General features: G+C 45.9%; 1 protein-coding gene across 1 annotated transcript in view; it reads left to right on the forward strand.

Annotated features, from left to right (window-relative positions):
* The window catches only part of LOC140716331 (leukotriene B4 receptor 1-like), a 129098-nt gene extending 112242 nt beyond the window's left edge, over window positions 1-16856 (forward strand). The window contains exon 2 of the mRNA XM_073028945.1: window positions 15755-16856. Coding sequence (XP_072885046.1) covers window positions 15755-16840 — 1086 coding nt within the window. The 3' untranslated portion in view covers window positions 16841-16856. The remainder of the gene's footprint in view (window positions 1-15754) is intronic.
* Window positions 16857-18122: the final 1266 nt, after the last annotated feature.

Raw genomic sequence — 18122 nt, forward strand, 5'->3', positions numbered from 1 at the left:
TCCAGGGTTTATCAACTGGAAATTTGAACAGTAGATTTTTCAGAGTTTTGTGGTAGAGAGAAAAAGAATATGAAGGAGATAGAGTGTGTAATTGTGTGAGTAATATGAGAGATATGTAAGAAAGAGGGGGAAATGGTCATAGTCAGAGAGAAGTACAGCACAGATACAGGTCTTTTGGCCCATCTAGTCCATGCTGAAACCATTTAAACTGCCTACTCCCATCAGGACCTTAGCCCTCCATACCCCTACTATCCATGTACTGTACCTATCAAAACTTCTCTTGAACATTGAAATCGCATGCACCACTTGTGCTGGCAGATCATTCCACACTCTCATGACTCTCTGAGTGAAGAAGTTTCCCCTCATATTCCTCCTAATCTTCTCAGCTTTTCCACAATACCAGATATAGCATGCTCTTTCATTGGATTTTCTACATATTGATGAAGGAAACTTTCCTGAATACATTTGACAGACTCTATCCATTCGAGACCTTTTACAGTTTGGGATTCCCAGTCAATACATGGAAAGTTAAAGTCACCTACTATAACACCCTTCTTGCAACAGTCTGCAAACTCCTTACAAATTTGTTCCTCTAAGTCCCTAGGACTGTTGGATGGTCTGTAATTTATCCCTAGTAATGTGGTCATTCATTTCCACCCATAACACTTCTCTGGTTGAGTTCTTCAGTCTGTCTTGACAGATGGTGTGACAGGGAGAAGTGGAGATAGCTGAGAGAGAGAGAGAGAGACAGGAAGTTTTAGAATGAGAGTAAGTTAGTGTGAGAGAGAGTTGATGTGACAGAGAGAGGAGAATGTGTTTGACAGAGATTGAGAAAGGGGAATAGTGTCAGAAAGATAGTTTAAGGAAGACGAAGAGATGATGCAAGAGAAAGAAGCAAAGTGTAAGAGAGATATGAGATATACGTATATAGGTGAGAGAGTGTGGGGCCAGCAAGAGGTAGCGTGAGAGAGAAAAATAGTGTGAATGAGACTGAGTGTGCAAGAGAGAGGACAGTGAGAGTGAGAGATAGTGAGTGAGAGAGAGATAGTGTGAGTGAGTATGATAGAGAGCCAGAGGTATAATATGTCAGAGAGCAGTAGAACATAGAATAGTACAGCACATTACAGGCCCTTCAGCCCACAATGTTGTGTCGACCCTCAAACCCTGCCTCCCATATAACCCCCCACCTTAAATTCCTCCATATACCTGTCTAACAGTCTCTTAAACTTCACTAGTGTATCTGTCTCCACCACTGACTCAGGCAGTGCATTCCACACACCAACCACTCTCTGAGTGAAGAACCTTCCTCTAATATCCCACTTGAACTTCCCTCCCCTTACCTTAAAGCCATGTCCTCTGGTACTGAGCAGTGGTGCCCTGGGGAAGAGACGCTGGCTGTCCACTCTGTCTATTCCTCTTAATATCTTGTACACCTCTATCATGTCTCCTCTCATCCTCCTTCTCTCCAAAGAGTAAAGCCTTAGCTCCCTTAATCTCTGATCATAATCCATACTCTCTAAACCAGGCAGCATCCTGGTAAATCTCCTCAGTACCCTTTCCAATGCTTCCACATCCTTCCTACAGTGAGGCGACCAGAACTGCACACAGTACTCAAAGTGAGGTGAGTGATAGTGTGTGTGGCGGAGAGTTAATGTGTGAGAAGGAGATTGTCTGAGGGAAGGATAGTAGAATGTCAGAAACAGATAATGAGAGTGTGAAAGTGAGTGAAAGAGTGATAGAGAGCTAGTAAGTGTCTGTGTGTGAAACAGGAAGGATGTGTGTTAAAGAAACGGAGAGATATTGTGTGCTTGAGATTGTTATAGAAACGGAGAGTGTACCGGGAGAGATGAACAGATAGTGTGTGGCAGAGACAGAGAGATAGCATGAGGGAGAGATAGTGTAATTGCTTGTGAGAGATATAGTGAAACAATATGTATGTGTGAGGGAGACATACAGACAGAAATATTATGAGAAAGATACTGACAGTAAGAGAGAGAATTAGTTTGGGAGAGAGAGTAACAGTGTGTGGCAGGGAGGGAGACACGCTTATCCACAGTGTGAGAGATGGTGCATGACAGATACGCTGTGAGTTAGAGAAATAGTGTGTGTGAGAGAGCATATCAGAATCAGGTTTAATATCACTCACATATGTCATGAAATTTATTGCTTTTATGGCAGCAGTGCAGTGCAAGACTCTGTGGTTAAGAAGGCGTATGGTGTATTGGCCTTCATCAATCATGGAATTGAATTTAGGAGCCGAGAGGTAATGTTGCAGCTATATAGGACCCTGGTCAGACACCACTTGGAGTACGGTGCTCAGTTCTGGCCGCCTCACTACAGGAAGGATGTGGAAGCCATACAAAAGGGTGCAGAGGAGATTTACAAGGATGTTGCCTGGATTGGGGAGCATGCCTTATTAGAATAGGTTGAGTGAACTCAGCCTTTTCTTCTTGGAGCAAAGGAGGATGAGAGGTGACCTGATAGAGGTGTATAAGATGATGAGAGGCATTGATTGTGTCGATTGTCAGAGGCTTTTTCCCAGGGCTGAAATGGTTGCCACAAGATGACACAGGTTTAAGGTGCTGAGGAGTAGGTACAGAGGAGATGTCAGGGGTAAGTTTTTTACTCAGAGAGTGGTGAGTGCATGGAATGGGCTGCCAGCAATGGTGGTGGAGATGGATACCATAGGGTCTTTTAAGATACTTTTAGATAGGTACATGGAGCTTAGTAAAATAGAGGGCTGTTGGTAAGCCTAGTAATTTCTAAGGTAGGGACATATTCGGCACAACTTTGTGGGCCAAAGGGCCTGTATTGTGCTGTAGGGTTTCTATAAAAAAAACTATAAGTTATGATAAAAAATGAATAAATACTTCAAAAGAGCATAGTCAGGCAGTGTTCATGGGCCATTCAGGAATCTGATGGCAGAGGGGAGAGTTGTCCCTAAAATGTTGAATGTGGGTCTTCAGGCTCCAGTACCTCCTCCCAAATGGTAGTAACGAGAAAGGGTATGTCCTGGATGATGAGTGGCCTCTATATGTTATTTCAATTCATAATTCAAATCAATTAAAATGTTGCCCACAATGTCAAGTCAAGTCAGATTTATTTATAAAGCACGTTTAAAAACAGCCCATGTTTACCAAAGTGCTGCAGAAACCATAACAAGTAGCTAAAGTCACAAATACAAGAAAGACCGATATAAACAACAAGGCACTCAGCTTATAGGCAGAAAATAAACAACAGATGAGCCTAGGCACAAGCCAAAAATCAGCCACATCAGGAAGATTCAAACGCTAGTGAATGAAAGTAAGTTTTGAGCCTGGACTTAAAAGAGTCAATGGAGAGGGCAGATCTGATGGGGAGGGGAATGCTGTTCCACAGTCTAGGGGCTGCAACAGCAAAGGTGCGGTCACCCAAGCTTAAACTTAGATCGCGGGACAGCCAGGAGCCCCAAGTCAGCCGACCTGAGGGACCTGGAAGTGGAATAAGAGGTCAGAAGGTCTGTGATACAGAAGGGGACCAGCCCATTTAGGGCTTTATAAACAAACAGGAGAACCTTAAAGTCAATCCTAAACCGTACTGGTAACCAGTGGAGAGAGGCCAGGATAGAAGTAATATGGTCCCTCTTCCGGGCGCCTATCAGGAGCCTGACTGCGGCGTTCTGGACCAGTTGCAGATTACAGGGAGTTGGAATAGTCCAAGTGGGAGGATATAAGGGCGTGGATGATTTTTCGAGATCTTTTAAAGAGAGAAACAGCTTGATTTTGGCAATAGTACGAAGCTGGAAAAAACTGACTTTTACTACTGCATTAACTTGCTTGTCAAACTTAAAGGTGGAATCAAATATCACACCAAGGGATTTAACATGGGGTTTGACAAGGGTGGACAGGTTACCAAGACTGTTGGTAATCACTTTGATGGAGTCAGGGGGGCCAAATAGGACAACTTCAGACTTGCCTTCATTCAGCTGTAGGAAGCTTTGTGCCATTCAACACTTGATGTCCTCAAGGCAGTTCATGAGACATGAGATTTGACTGGTCGTTTGGTTTCAAGGGGAGATAAAGCTGTGTCATCAGCATAACAATGGAAGGAAATGTCATGTTTTTGAATAATTTGGCTGAGGGGAAGCATGCATACAGAGAAAAGAATGGGACCCGGGATGGAACCTTGTGGGACCCCGCAGGAGAAACTAGCTGGGGAAGAGGAAAATTTGCCTATGTTGACGGAGAAGCTTCTATTTTTGAGTTCAAGGCAGTGCCATCAACACCAACCCCGTACTGGAGACGGTCTATTAAACTGGCGTGATCCACAGCATCGAATGCTGCGCTGAGGTCAAAAGGAATTAGGATGGCAGACTCACCTGAGTCGGTAAAGTGGAGGAGATCATTGTACACTTTCAGCAGGGCAGACTCTGTGCTACGATAAGCCTTAAAACCTGACTGAAATCTTTCCAAGATGTTGTTTTGGTGTAGGAAGGGCAGCAATTGACTAAGAATAACCTTTTCGAGAACCTTTGACAGGAATGGAAGTTTAGAAATAGGTCTGTAGTTACTAGGCAAGGTAAGCTGAAAAGTTTTCTACCTTGTCCGGGAGTGCTTAGGCAGGCCGAATGCTGTATGACAGGATAGGTTTAGGAAAGGCTATTAAAACATCATGCACACGCCACTCTATGCATTGCATTAGCATGTATATCGGCTGGCTATCACATTGATGCACATGCTCTGTGTGCATAGGATATTGTGTGTACTCATTATAATAAAGTAATTGTATTTTCAGGGGTATTTCTGAAAGCAAAATGTTGCAACAGCGTGATACTTTCTGTTATATTTGTGGCAAGTATGCCATAAGACCATAAAATATAAGAGCAGCATTAGGCCATTTGGCCCATCGAGTCTGCTCTGTCATTTCATCCTAGCTAATCTGATTTTCCTCTCAGCCCCAATCTCATGCCCTATCCCTGTATCCCTTCCAGCCCTGACCCATCAAGAATCTATCAATCTCTGCCCCAAATATACCCAATGACTTAGCTTCCACAGTTGTCTATGGCAATGAACTCCATGAATTCACCACCCTCTGGGTAAAGAAATTCTCCTCATCTCCATTCTAAAAGGATGCCCCTCCATTCTGAAGCTGTGTCCTCTGGTCTTAGACTCTCCCATCATAGGAAACATCCTCTTCACATCCACCTGATCAAAACCTTTCTCCATTTGATAGATTTCAACAATGTCACCCCTCATTCTTCTGAATTTTAATGAATATAGGCCCAGAGTCATCACACGCTCTTCATATGACAAGCTGTTCAATCCTGGAATCATTTTCATGAATCTATATTCAAACTCTTTCCAATTTCAGCACATCCTTTTTAACCTAAGGGGCCAAATACTCCAAGTGAGGCCACACCAGTGCTTTATAAAGTCTCAGCATTATATCCTTGCTTTTATATTCGAGTGCTCTTGAACTGAATGCTAACATTGCATTTGCCTTCCTCACCATAGCCTTAATGTGCAAATTAACCTTTAGGGAATCATGCACAAGGACTTACAAGTCCGTCTGCACCTCAGATAGAAACACAGAAATCTACAGCACGTTACAGGCCCTTCAGCCCACAATGTTATGCCAACCACGTAACCTACTCTAGGAACTGCCTAGAATTTCCCAACCGTATCTGCCTCTACCACCATCGCACCCACCACTCTCTGTGTGGAAAAACTCACCTCTGACATCCCCCTTGTACCTACTTCCAAGCATCTTAAAACTATGCCCCCTCATGTTAGCCATTCCAGCCCCGTGAGAATGCCACTGGCTATCCACGTGATCAATGCCTCTCATCATCTTATACACCTCTGTCAGGTCACCTCTCATCCTCCATTACTCCAAGAAGAAAAGGCTAAGTTTAATCAACCTGTTCCCATAAGGCATGCTCTCCAATCCAGGCAACATCCTTGTAAATCTCCTTTGCATTCTCTCTATAGTATCCACATCCTTTCTGTAGTGAGGTGACCAGAACTGAACACAGTAGTCCAAGTGAGGTCTAAGGTCTTCTATAGCTGTAACATTATCTCATGGCTCTTGAACTCAATCCCATGGTCGATGAAGGCCAACACACCATACACCTTCTTAACAACACTGCCAACCTGCGCAGTAGCTTTGAGTGTTCTTTGGAACTGGACTCCCAAGGACTCGCTGATCCTCCACGCTGCCAAGAGTCTTACCATTAATATTACATTCTGTCTTCAAATTTGACATACTGAAATGAACCATTTTACACTTATCTGGGCTGAACTCCATTTGCCACTTCTCAGCCCAGTTCTGTATCCTATTGATGTCATGCCGTAACCTCTGACAACCCTCCACAACACTCCCAGCTTCTGTGTCATCTACAAACTTACTAACCCACGCTTTAACTTCTTCATCCAGTTCATTTATAAAAATCACAAAGAGGATGGGTCCCAGAACAGATCCCTACGGAATACCACTGGTCACCGGCCTCCATGCAGAATATGGTCACCCTTTGCCCTCTGTGGGCAAGCCAATTCTGGATTCACAAAGCAAGGTCTCCTTGGATCTCATGGTTCCTTACTTTCTGAATGAGCCTTGCACAGGGAACCTTATCAAATGCCTTACTGAATTCCATATATACTACATCCACTGCTCTACCTTCATCAATGTGTTTTGTTACATCCTCAAAGAATTCAATTAGGCTTGTAAGGCATGACTTGCCCTTGATAAAGTCATGCTGATTATTCCTAATCAGATTATGTCTCTCCAAATGCTCATAAATCCTGCCTCTCAGGATCTTCTCCAACAACTTGCCCGTCACTGAAGTAAGACTCACTGGTCTATAATTTCCTGAGTTATCTCTACTCCCTTTCTTGAACAAGGGAACAACATTTGCAATTTTTCAAACCTCTGGTACTTCTCCCATCCCTATTTTTGATGCAAAGGTCATTGCCAGAGGCTCAGCAATCTCCTCCCTCACTTCCCACAATAGCCTTGTTTGGTCCTGTAAACTTATCTAATTTAGTAACTTTCAAAAGCTCCAGCATCCTCTTTCTTAATTACTATATACTTAAACATTTCAGTTCACTGTAAGTCATCCCCACAATTGCCAAGTTCCTTTTCCCTGGTGAATACTGAAGTGAAGTATTCGTTAAGTACACAGCTCATCCTCTTGCTCTTCACATACTTGCAGAATGCTTTCGGGTTTTCCTTAATCCTGCTCACCAAGGCCTTCTCATGGCCACTTCTAGCTCCACTAATTTCATTCTTGAGCTGCTTCCTGACACCCTTGTAATTTTCTAGAGCTCTAACAGTACTTAGGTTTTTGAACCTTTTGTAGCTTTTCTTCTTAACTGTATTTTCTACATCTTCTGTACAAAGATTTTAGTATTTTATCTTCCTTTAGAAAATAGTCAACCCTTTCACTTCTTCTACCAAAGTGCATGACCACACACTTCCCAACACTGTATTCCATCTGCCATCTCTTTGCCCATTCCCCTAATCTGTCTGTCCTTCATTAGCCCCACTACTTCCTCAAAACTGTCTGCCCCTCCACCTACCTTCATATCGTCTGCAACCCTTGTAACAAAGCCGTCAATTCCATTATCAATAAAAACACACAATTCTGGCAGAACTCAGCAGGCCAGACAGCATCTATGGGTGGAGGTAGTGACGACGTTTCGGGCCGAAACCTTCATCATTTGTGTTTTTATTTATTTCCAGCATCTGCAGATTCACTCGTGTTGCCTTTAAATTCCATTATCAAAATCATTTTGACGTATAACGTAAAAAGAATCAGTCCCAATACAGACCCCGGTGGAGCACCAGTAGTCACCGAGAGCCAACCAGTAAAGGCTCCCTTTATTCCCACTCTCGGCCTCCTGCCAATCAGCCACTACTTTATCCATCCTAGTATCTTTCCTGTAATACCATGGGCTCGTAGTTTGATAAACAGCCTCATGTGTGGCATCTTGTCAAAGGTCTTCTGAAAATCCAAGCACACATCATCTGATTTCGTCAGGGAATTCCAAGAGATTCGTCAGGCAAGATTTTCCCTTGAGGAAACCATGCTGATTACAGACTATTTTATCATGTACCTCCAACTACCCTGAGACCCTATCCTTAATAATCAACAACTTCCCAACCACTGAGGTCAGACTAACTGCCCCATCGTTTCCTTTCTTTGGACCTCTCCCGCTTCTTGAAGAATGGAGAGACATTTACAATTTTCCAGTCTTCCAGAACCATTCCAGAATAAGTGATTCTTGAAAGATCATTACTAATGTCTCTACGATCTCTTCAGCCACCTCTTTCAAAAACCGGTTGGGTACCCCACCTGGTCTAGGTGACTTACCTACCTTCAGACCTCTCAGTTTCCCAAGAACTTTCTCTGGAGTTATGGTAACTTCACACACTTCATGACCCCTAATACCTGGATCTTCCACCTTAATGCTAGTGTCATCCGCAATGAAGACTGACACAAAATATTTATTCAGTTCATCCACCACTTTGTTGTTCGCCATTACCACTCCAGCATTATTTTCCAGCAGTCTGATAGGCACTCTCGTCTCTCTATATTACCCATTCTGTATCTGAAGAAACTTTTTGTATCCTCTTTAATATTATTGACTAGATTACTTTTGTATTCCATCTGTAATTTCTTAATGACTTTTTAGTTGCCTGTTGGTTTTAAAAAATTTCCCAATCGTCTAATTTCCCAATAATTTTTGCTCTATTATGTGTCCTCTCTTTGGCTTTTATGTTGACTTTGTCCTCTCGTTTGCCACGGTTGTGTCATCTTCCTTTTAGAATACTTCTTCCTTTTTGGGATGTATATATCCTGTGCCTTCTGAATTGCTTCCAGAAATTCCAGTCATTGCTGCTCTGCCGTCTTTCCCGCCAGTGTTCTTTTTCAATCAATTTTGGCCAGCTCCTCTCTCATGCCTCTGTACTTCCCTTTACTCCACTGTACTACTGTGTCATCTGACTTCAGCTTCTCCTTCTCAATTTTGAGGGTTGATTCTGATCACATTATGATCACTTTCCCCAAAGGGTTCTTTTACCTTAAGCTATCTAATCAATTCCAGTTCACTGCAGAACAGCCAATCCAGAATAGCTGATCTCCTAGTAGGCTCAACAGTGAGCTGTTGTAAAAAGCCACCTCATCCCCCTCCTGGAATCCATCACAAGCCTGATTTTCCCAATCTACCTGCATGTTGAAGTCCCTGCTGTGTACGTATTTCTACTGATGCCTCTGGACACATCTTCAGTGATGTTCCTGGAATCATCGGGTGTTTCGGGTCCTTCAAAATCATACACCCTCCCCCAGGTGACCCAGCCGAGGCTGATCAGACCCCAGCTTGTGTCCAGATGGCTAGCTACACATGACTCCATGGCTCCCCTCTCTTGAGCCACAGCCATCTTGAGGCCCTCTCTGCCGCATCGGTGGTACCGCGGATGGCTCTCCTCTTCCTCTCTCCCTCCCTGAGGGCTCTGGCTAAGGAACAGGCTGTGAAAGCCCTACAACCAACCTACACTGGGAGACACTTTGCCCTCCATCCAGCTTGCTGGCAGTGGTTGACCCCCAATGACTATTGTAACATTGCCCTTTTGGCATTCATTTTCTATCTCCTGTTGCAATTTGTAGGACACATCCTTCCTACTGTTTGGGTGTTTTCAATCAAGTTATTTTTACCGTTGCAGTTCCTTAGCTCTATCCACAATAATCCAACACCTTCTGACCCAATGTCACCTTTTTCTAATGATTTGTTTTCTTTTTTTTTTTAAACCAACAGAGCACTGCCCCACTGCCTTCCTGGTGTCCTTTTGATACAATGTGTATCCTTGGTCATTGTTTCCAGCTATAATCTTCTTTCATCCATGATTCAATATCAGACCCGCTAATCTGCAACTGTGCTGCAAATTCATCTATCTTCCTCCATATACTATGCACATTCAAATATAACATCTAAAAGTATACGCTTAAATCTCAAAGACTGAGCATGACTCCTCTTGTTAATAAAACCCATGAGCTCAGCTTTGGGCGTAAAATTGGTGACTAATTCATAGCCTGGGCTCCTCATATTTGTTGTGCAACATGGGCTGTCAGTCTTAGAGCTTGGCTCAGAGGTACTCAGAAGTCCACGTTACTCGTGGTCCCCATGATATGGCAAGAGCAGAAGGATCATGTAAGGACTGCTGCTTCTGTCTGATCGCTATGTATCGTTTCCCTGCAAAAACAGGTAATCCACTAAACATCCCAAACTCCCTTCAACCATGAGACTTCTGCCACAAGATGATCATCTTCTAGTATGTATATGGAGTCTATAGGAGGCAGACGAAGGTTGCACGATGCATGAGTCAGGAGTGGAAAACAACACTGATACAGATTTTGAAACCTTTATGTCGAGCGAGCCTTGTCTGATAACTCAGTCTGAGTTACAGAGCCTATAAAAGGTATTCAACCTCCTCAGAAGCTATCATGTTTTATTGTTTCGCAACACTGAATCAAAGTGGATTTAATTCAGCTGCTTTTTACGTTGATCAACAGAAAAAGACTTTTGTGTCAAAGTGAAAACAAATCTCGACAAAGCGATCTTAATTAATTACAAATATAAAACACGAAATAATTGATTGTATAAGTATACACCCCCTTCAAGTTAGTATTTAGTAGGTACACCTTTGGCAATAATTACAGCCTTGAGTCTGTCTGGATAGCTTTGCACATCTGCAATTTTGCCCTAGTTACAAAACTTGTCAAGCTCTGTCAGATTGCATGCCAATCATGAGTGAACTGCCCATTTCAAGTCCAGCCACAAATCCTCAAGTAACATTAACTTTTTTTTTGTTTTTAAGCCATTCCTTTGTAGCTTTGGCATTCTGCTTGGGGTCATTGTCTTGCTGGAAAACAAATCTTTTCCCTAAGTCGCAGTCCTTTTGCAGACTGCATCTGGATTTCTTCCAGGATTTCCCTGTATTTTGCTGCATTCATTTTACCCTCTACCTTCACAAGCCTTCCAGGGCCTGCTGCAGTGAAGCATCGCCACAGCACGATGTAACTATCAGCATGCTTCGTGGTGGGAATGGTGTGTTTTCAGTGATGTGTGATGCTTGAGTAACATCAAACATGGCATTTTGTCTGATGGCCAGAAAGCTCAATTTTGCTTTCATCAGACCATCAAACCTTTTTTCCAGCTGACTTCATAGTCTCCCACATGCCTTCTGGCAAATTCTAGCTGAGAGTTCGTGTTGCTTTTTTCAGTAGTGGCTTTCTCTTTGCCACTCACCCTTACACCTGTGACTGGTGAAGTACCCGGGCAATAGTTGTACGCACAGTCTCTCTCATCTCAGCCACTGAAGCTTGTAATTCCTCCAGATTTATCAGAGATCTCTTGGTGGCCTCCCTCACCAGTCCCTGTTTTGCATGGTCAGTTTTTGAGAACAGCCTGCTCTAGGCAGATTTACAGCCGTGCCATATTCTTTCTATTTCTTGATGATTGACTTAACTGTACTCCAAGGGATATTTTGTGACTTGGAAATTCTGACTTGTGCTCCTCAACAACTTTTTCCAGAGTTGCCTGGAGTGTTCTTTTGTCCTCATGGTGTAGTTTTTGCCAGGATACTGACTCACGAGCAGTTGGACCTTCCAGATAGTTATATTTTTACTATAATCAATTTGAACAGTTTGACTGCACACGGGTCTCCAAAAACAGATCTCCATTTAACTAATTATGTGACTTCTAGAACCAACTGGCTGCACCAGTGATGATCTGGTGTGTCATATTAAAGGAGGTGGGGAGAGGAGGAATAATTATACTATCAAATATTTCGTGTTTTATATTTGTAATTAATTTAGATCAGTTTGTAGAGCTCTGTTAACACGAAAGAGTTTCTGTTGATCAGTTTCAAAAAAGCCAAATTAAATCCACTGTGTAAAACAAAACATGAAAATTTCCAAGGGGGATGAATACCTTTTACAGGCACTATAAATTACCTGGTCAGAGACTTGGGTTTGTGAAAGGCAAAAGCAAAATTGCTGATTCAAGATGGCATGGATGGAATCTGCTATCACCAAACACAAAAATGTCCATGAAGGATTTTGATATTTGAGACTGATGTTTCCTAGAATAACTGATGCTAAAATTAATAAAAAGCAATGTTTGGTCCACAAATCAAAGATATCAATGATAAGCAATTTGAAGAATTTCTGGCGGGACTGGAGAAAATTACCTGGAAGGCATTCAAGGACGCTGCTGAAAAATTTCTTGGCAACGACAGACCACCAAACTACATGCAGCTGGTTGACAATAACTTCAAACATACAAGCCCATAAAGTGCAACGTGTAACTAAAGAATCATTTTCTGTATTCTGATTTAGACTTTTTCCCTGTGAATCTTGGCACAGTCACGGTGAAAGGCTTCACTGGGACATTGCGGTCATGGAGGAAGGGTATTGGGGTAAATGGAATCCATCAGTGCTGTTTGATTATTTTTGGACACTGAAGCAAAAAGCTTCAGTCACTGATTACAAACGAAAATCACCAACAAAACATCTTTAGCTTAGTTGAACTATTGCAAAGCGCTAACACCATTGTGCAGTTAAGCACGTTATATTCAATAAAAGTTGATTTCTTGGTTCTCCAAATTCTTACGATACGAGCACTCTGAAATTCTGAGGAAACAACACTTACAAAAATAATTGCTGTCCACCGTGATTAGCCAAATGACTGTGACATCATCTGCAAACTTTATCAGTTTAACTAATAAAGAGAGCCCTTGAGAGAAAATGCATTCATGAGATGGAAAGAGATATTAAGAGAGCGAGATAGTAGTTAAAATGGTGGAAAAGAGAGAAATAGCATGAAACAGTGCTGCAGAAAGAGAGCATTAAAGAGAGGGTGTGCGAGAGAGGGAGCGTGTGTGTGTGTTTCTATAAATGTGTCAATAGGTGCAGAGAGAACTCAGCACCAAAAAAAGAAATGTTTCTTCCTACTGGTCGTGATGTCTTGATCTCGTTCTATTCCAGGGAGACAGGCAATGTCAATATAGTTTAGTGAAAAGAGAGCTTTGTTTAGCTCAAGTTATTGGGAGTTGTCCCCAGGGGAGGTCAGAGCTCCAGAAATAGTGGAACCAAACAATGGGCAATATTCCAGGGGAAGTCTCACCGGAATCCTCTATCATACGCGCAGGACATCTCCTCCACTGATGACAAAACCTCTTGCAATAAATCCCTCCACTCCTCAGAAAGGGTGAGAATGAGCCCCTTTAAACCTGGTCAAAGGGCTCTTCCACACTGTTTAAATCCATGACTTGGATTTCATATATCTTCCCCATTTAACTGGGGGGGGGAGGGGGAGAAACAGGTTTAAGCTGATGAGGCTCACTCGATATAAAGGGTTTAAAACATGTTGTTTCCCATTCCTGGCTTGTGCGTTTCATTGTAGGGGTGCCTTTAAGAACAGTGAGGTCAGGTTAGGGCTTAGCGATGAGGATATGGAGGAGTTAGAGGTCAGGCCTCTGCTCACACTCCATGTCCAAAGTCCGGCTATGTGGATGGGTGAAGAGGGACATCCACAGACCAGGCCTCCCTCCATTCTCAAAGGCTAGCAACCAGGAGCTACGGGGCCGGTCCACTGGTGCGCCTGGAGATGGATAAAACAGATTGGGGCCCGAAAGATGATCGGATAGCCCGGAGAATGGGGGTATTACCCGGAGTTGTCCGTGCTGTTGGGTGGGAGGAAAGTGGATTACTGTGTGTTTACTGTTTTGTTGCCTGTTGTGTTCAGCCAAGCATTGTGGGCATGTTTTGTTGGCACCGGAGTGCGAGCTGCCCCAGCTTTCTTTGGTCCACAAACCCTAGGTCACGTTAGTTATTAACACAAATGACACATTTCACTGCATGTTCTGATGTCCTGTACCTGTGTTTAATAAATCTGAATTGCCATCCCAGGACATGATGCAAGCAGTCAGGATATCTTCAACAATAAGTAGGGGTTGTGACGTTATGTTGAAATTGTATAAGAATTTGGTGAGGCTGAAGTTGGAGTTCTGTGGGCATTTCCAGTCACCTACCTACCTTTAGGATGTGTAGTTTAGTGAAAAGAGATTTGAGAACCTGAGTTTCAGGGATAGGGTGAATACGTTAGGACTTCATTCCTTGGAGCCCAGGTGGATGAGGGAAGATCTTTTCGAGATATAAGAAATTATGAGGGGTGTGCGCAAGATGAATACATCAGACCTTTACCCCTCAGGCTAGGTGAGACGAGAACTAGATTTAGGATGAAAGGTGAAATATTTAAGCGGGAACTACTTCAGTCAAAGGGTGATATGAGTGTGGAGCAAGCACAAGCAGTAGATGCAGATTCAACTGTAACATTTAAAACATTTGAATGGGCACATGGACGGGAGAGGTATCAAAAGTTATGGTCTAGGTGCAGGTAAATGGGACTGGGCGGAAGACCAGGCTGGCCCAGCCAAGATGGGCTGAAGGGCCTATTTCTGAGTTGTGAGTGCTCTGTGACTCAATAATCTGTAGAAGTTAGATCAAAACACACGAAATGCTGGATGAGCTCAGGATCTGGGTTATGAAAATGAATAGACAGCTGACATTTTGGGTTGAGACCCTTCATCAGGACTTGTCCTGAAACATCGACTGTTATTCATTCCTGTAGATGCTGCCTGACCTGCTGAGCTCCTCCTGCATTTTGTGTTTGCTGCTCTGGATTTCCAGCCCCCGCCCAATCCCTTGCATCTACGTGGAAGTCAGGCAGTGTTCAGTGACAAGCAAATCTCCTTAAATTGCTAAGATAGTAGAGATTCGGCCAGCTTTCCCTCTGATTGCATCTGTGTGCTGGGCCCAGGACTGGTCATCTGAGATGTTAACAGCCAGGGATTTGAAACTGCCAATGCTCTCCACCTCTGATCCACCTGACCCCCTTTCTTTGAGGTCAGCCATGAGCTCCTTGGATTCCCCCGAGTGGGCTATCCTAGACCAAGAGGGGAGGGGTGTGTTACTGTTTCAGAGCAAGGGGTTGATCATTCAGGATGGAGATGGGCAAATATTTCTTCTCCCAACCAAGGTAAGTCTCTGGAATTCTCTCCCCCCAAGGGGAATTGAGTCAGTGAGTTTTAGGTGTGAAGGGGAGGGGGGGTGTGAAGTAGAGGATCTAATAAGAAGAATGGGGGGGGGGTTGGGAGCAGGAATGAGGGCAGGGACTGAAGGCACGCAGAGGCTGAATCTCACCTCTTTCTTTCTCTCTACTCCAATCCCTTTTACCTCTGTTCCTCACTCTCCCCCATCTATCCCTCACTCACTTCCCTTCTCCATCTCCCCCCTGTCCTTGCACCCTTGACCTACCTACTCTCCCTTTTCACTTTCTTCAACCCTCCATCCACTCTTCCCTCCCTCCCCTTTATCACTACCTCTCTACTACTTCCTCACCCCACTCTCCCCCTCCTCTACTCTCACCTCCTCCATTTGCATCTCTTACCTCTCCCTCTCTCAACCCTTCCCTCACCACCTCCACACCCCTCCTGATTTACTTCACTGACTTCCTCTGCTCCCCTCCTGCATTCCTCCTCTCACACCCTCACCCTCTCTATGCCTTTCCCCATCCTTCTCTCCCTGTACACCCTCCTCTCCTCCCCACCACTCTTCTCTCACCACTTTCCTGCTCTCCCATCTTCTTCCCCTCTCTCGCTCCCTTGCCACCCCAATTCCCCCGCCCCGCCCTGCCCTCTCCCACCCCCAAACCTACAGGATACCTCACCGACCATCCCGAGCCCGGAATGCATCCCCTCCAACAGCACCAAGGACAATATGTTGAGCTCTAAGAACTTCACCGTGCTGGGCAGCCTGATGTTGGCGCTGGCGCTAGCAGTGGGTCTGCCCGGAAACCTCCTGGTCGTCTGGGCTGTTTTGAGCCAAGGCCGAGGACGCAGCGGCCGGATCCGTCGACCCGCCACCTCCACCTCCGTGCTGCTGCTGCACCTGGCGCTGGCCGACAGCTTCACTCTGCTCACCAGCCCGGTCTGGATCCATTTCCTGGTGTCGCGGGATTGGGTCTTCGGCTCGGTCGCCTGCAAACTCGCCCACTACATCTGCTGCCTCAACATGTACGCCAGCGTCTTCCTCATCAGCGCCATGAGCGTGGAGCGCCTGCTGGCCGTGATCAGGCCGTGGTTCCGCCGAACCCGCCGCAGGCGCTGGATCCGCCGCGCCGTGCTCCTGGGCCTGTGGGTACTGGCGGCGTTCGCGGCCATCCCCGCCGCCTACTACCGGGACGTCGTGCAGGGCAAACTCCACTGCTGGCGGATCTGCGAGCCCGATCACCCAAATCCCGACCACGCGGCCTTCCACCACTTGACCGAGACGCTGCTGGGCTTCCTGCTGCCGCTCGGGCTGCTGAGCGCCTGCTACTGGGTGGTGGGCCGCAGGGTGCGGACGCTGCGGCACCCGGGCAAGAGCCGTGCCGGGCGGCTGATGGTGGCTGTGGTGGTGGCCTTCACCGCGCTCTGGCTGCCCTACCACTTCGTCAACGTGGCGCAGGTGACCGCCGAGCTGGGCGGCAACAAACATTTCCAAGGCCTGATGGAGGAGTCGCGCCCGCTGGTGACCAGCCTGGCCTTCCTCAGCTGCAGCGTCAACCCGGTGCTGTACGCCTTCTGTGGCGCCCGGCTCCTGCACTCGGCCCGGTACAACCTCGTGGCGCGGCTCTTCGACGCGGCAGCCGCCGCCGCGGCGGAGGAGGAGGAAGGGGGCAGGTCGGGAGCCAGGCGTGATACAGGGAGCGGGCCGGAGGTGGGGCTCAACCGAACCGTGGGAAACACAAAGGAGGCGTTCTGAGGGCGGCCTAAGCCGGGTGGGGTGGGTCCCGTGGGGGGGACGGCATCGAGTCAGTAGAGGGTGGATGGGTGGGTCCCGGCCGGAAATAGAAGAGGGTAAGGGGAGGAGGGATTGTCCGGGACGAGGTGGGTGAGGGAGGGATGTGTCCGGATGAGAGGGGGAGAAGAGTGTATGGGATGAGGAGGAGTAGAGGAAGGGAGGGGGCTATCCAGGACAGTGGGCAAAGCAGTGTGGCAGCTGAGGGAGCCTCCAGGGTCGACGGAGAAGGGGTGGGTCTTTTGCACCCCAGGGCACACACTTCATGATCGGCAAACTCTCCTCGAGGCATTTCTTGTGCAGTCCCACGTTCTGGTCCAAATCCAGCAGATCCTCTCCCCCCCATCCCCTCATCCATCTTGCCGAAGGATCTCGGCCCGAAATGTCAACTATACTTTTTCCCATAGATGCTGCCTTGCCTGCTGAGTTTCTCCAGCAGTTTGTCTGTGTTGCCCTCATCTGTCCCTCCCAGTCGATTGTCCCATCTCCATCTCCATCATTGTCCATCTCCGCCACCATCCCCTTCCCAGAGGACAGGCTGGATCTATGATATTCACCGTGTCCATTGTCGGATTTGACACATGCTGTTTGTATATAATGAGTAAATAATCATCACAATAGAGCAGAAACTATAATGGGACGATTCATAAATCTCTCCCGCCTTTCCCACCGGCAGAGCATCAATACATCAGGTAGACAAATAGGAGGAATCTGTTCAACCTCCTCACCCTACCCCCCACCCACCGCTGTATCACACCAGGGCCAATCCTAGGGTCACATTGCACATATGCAAAGTCCCCTCACAGGAGGCTCATTCAGAAAATGGAGAAAAAGGGGATCTGTGAATTGGCAGATGGGACTCATAATTGGCTTGCCCACACAAGGCGGGTGGGTGGGGCATCTGTGATTGGTGGTGTTCCATCAGGATCTGTACCGAGATCTCAAGTCTGGCAGCACTGGGAACAGTGTAAAAGGTTGCCAAGGTGTAAAGTGGGATATGGGCAGAGAGATGGCAGATGGGGTGGGGTGGATTAGCTCCTGAGTTGACTCTTGCTTCGTGTGGAGGTCAGTGGGAATGGGAAGGATCCCCTGGAGTGTTTGCATGGATCCATGGTCTCATGCCCTCAACAACAGCCCCTTCGGCCCAGGAGATCCATGCCAACCTGTAAACCACCCACTTACAGCCACCCTGCCATCGATCCCGACGTGTGACTTCAACTCCCCACTACTGGATTCCGACCCTCAT

Source organism: Hemitrygon akajei, chromosome 25 (genome assembly GCF_048418815.1).
Source record: "Hemitrygon akajei chromosome 25, sHemAka1.3, whole genome shotgun sequence".
Taxonomy (NCBI): domain Eukaryota; kingdom Metazoa; phylum Chordata; class Chondrichthyes; order Myliobatiformes; family Dasyatidae; genus Hemitrygon; species Hemitrygon akajei.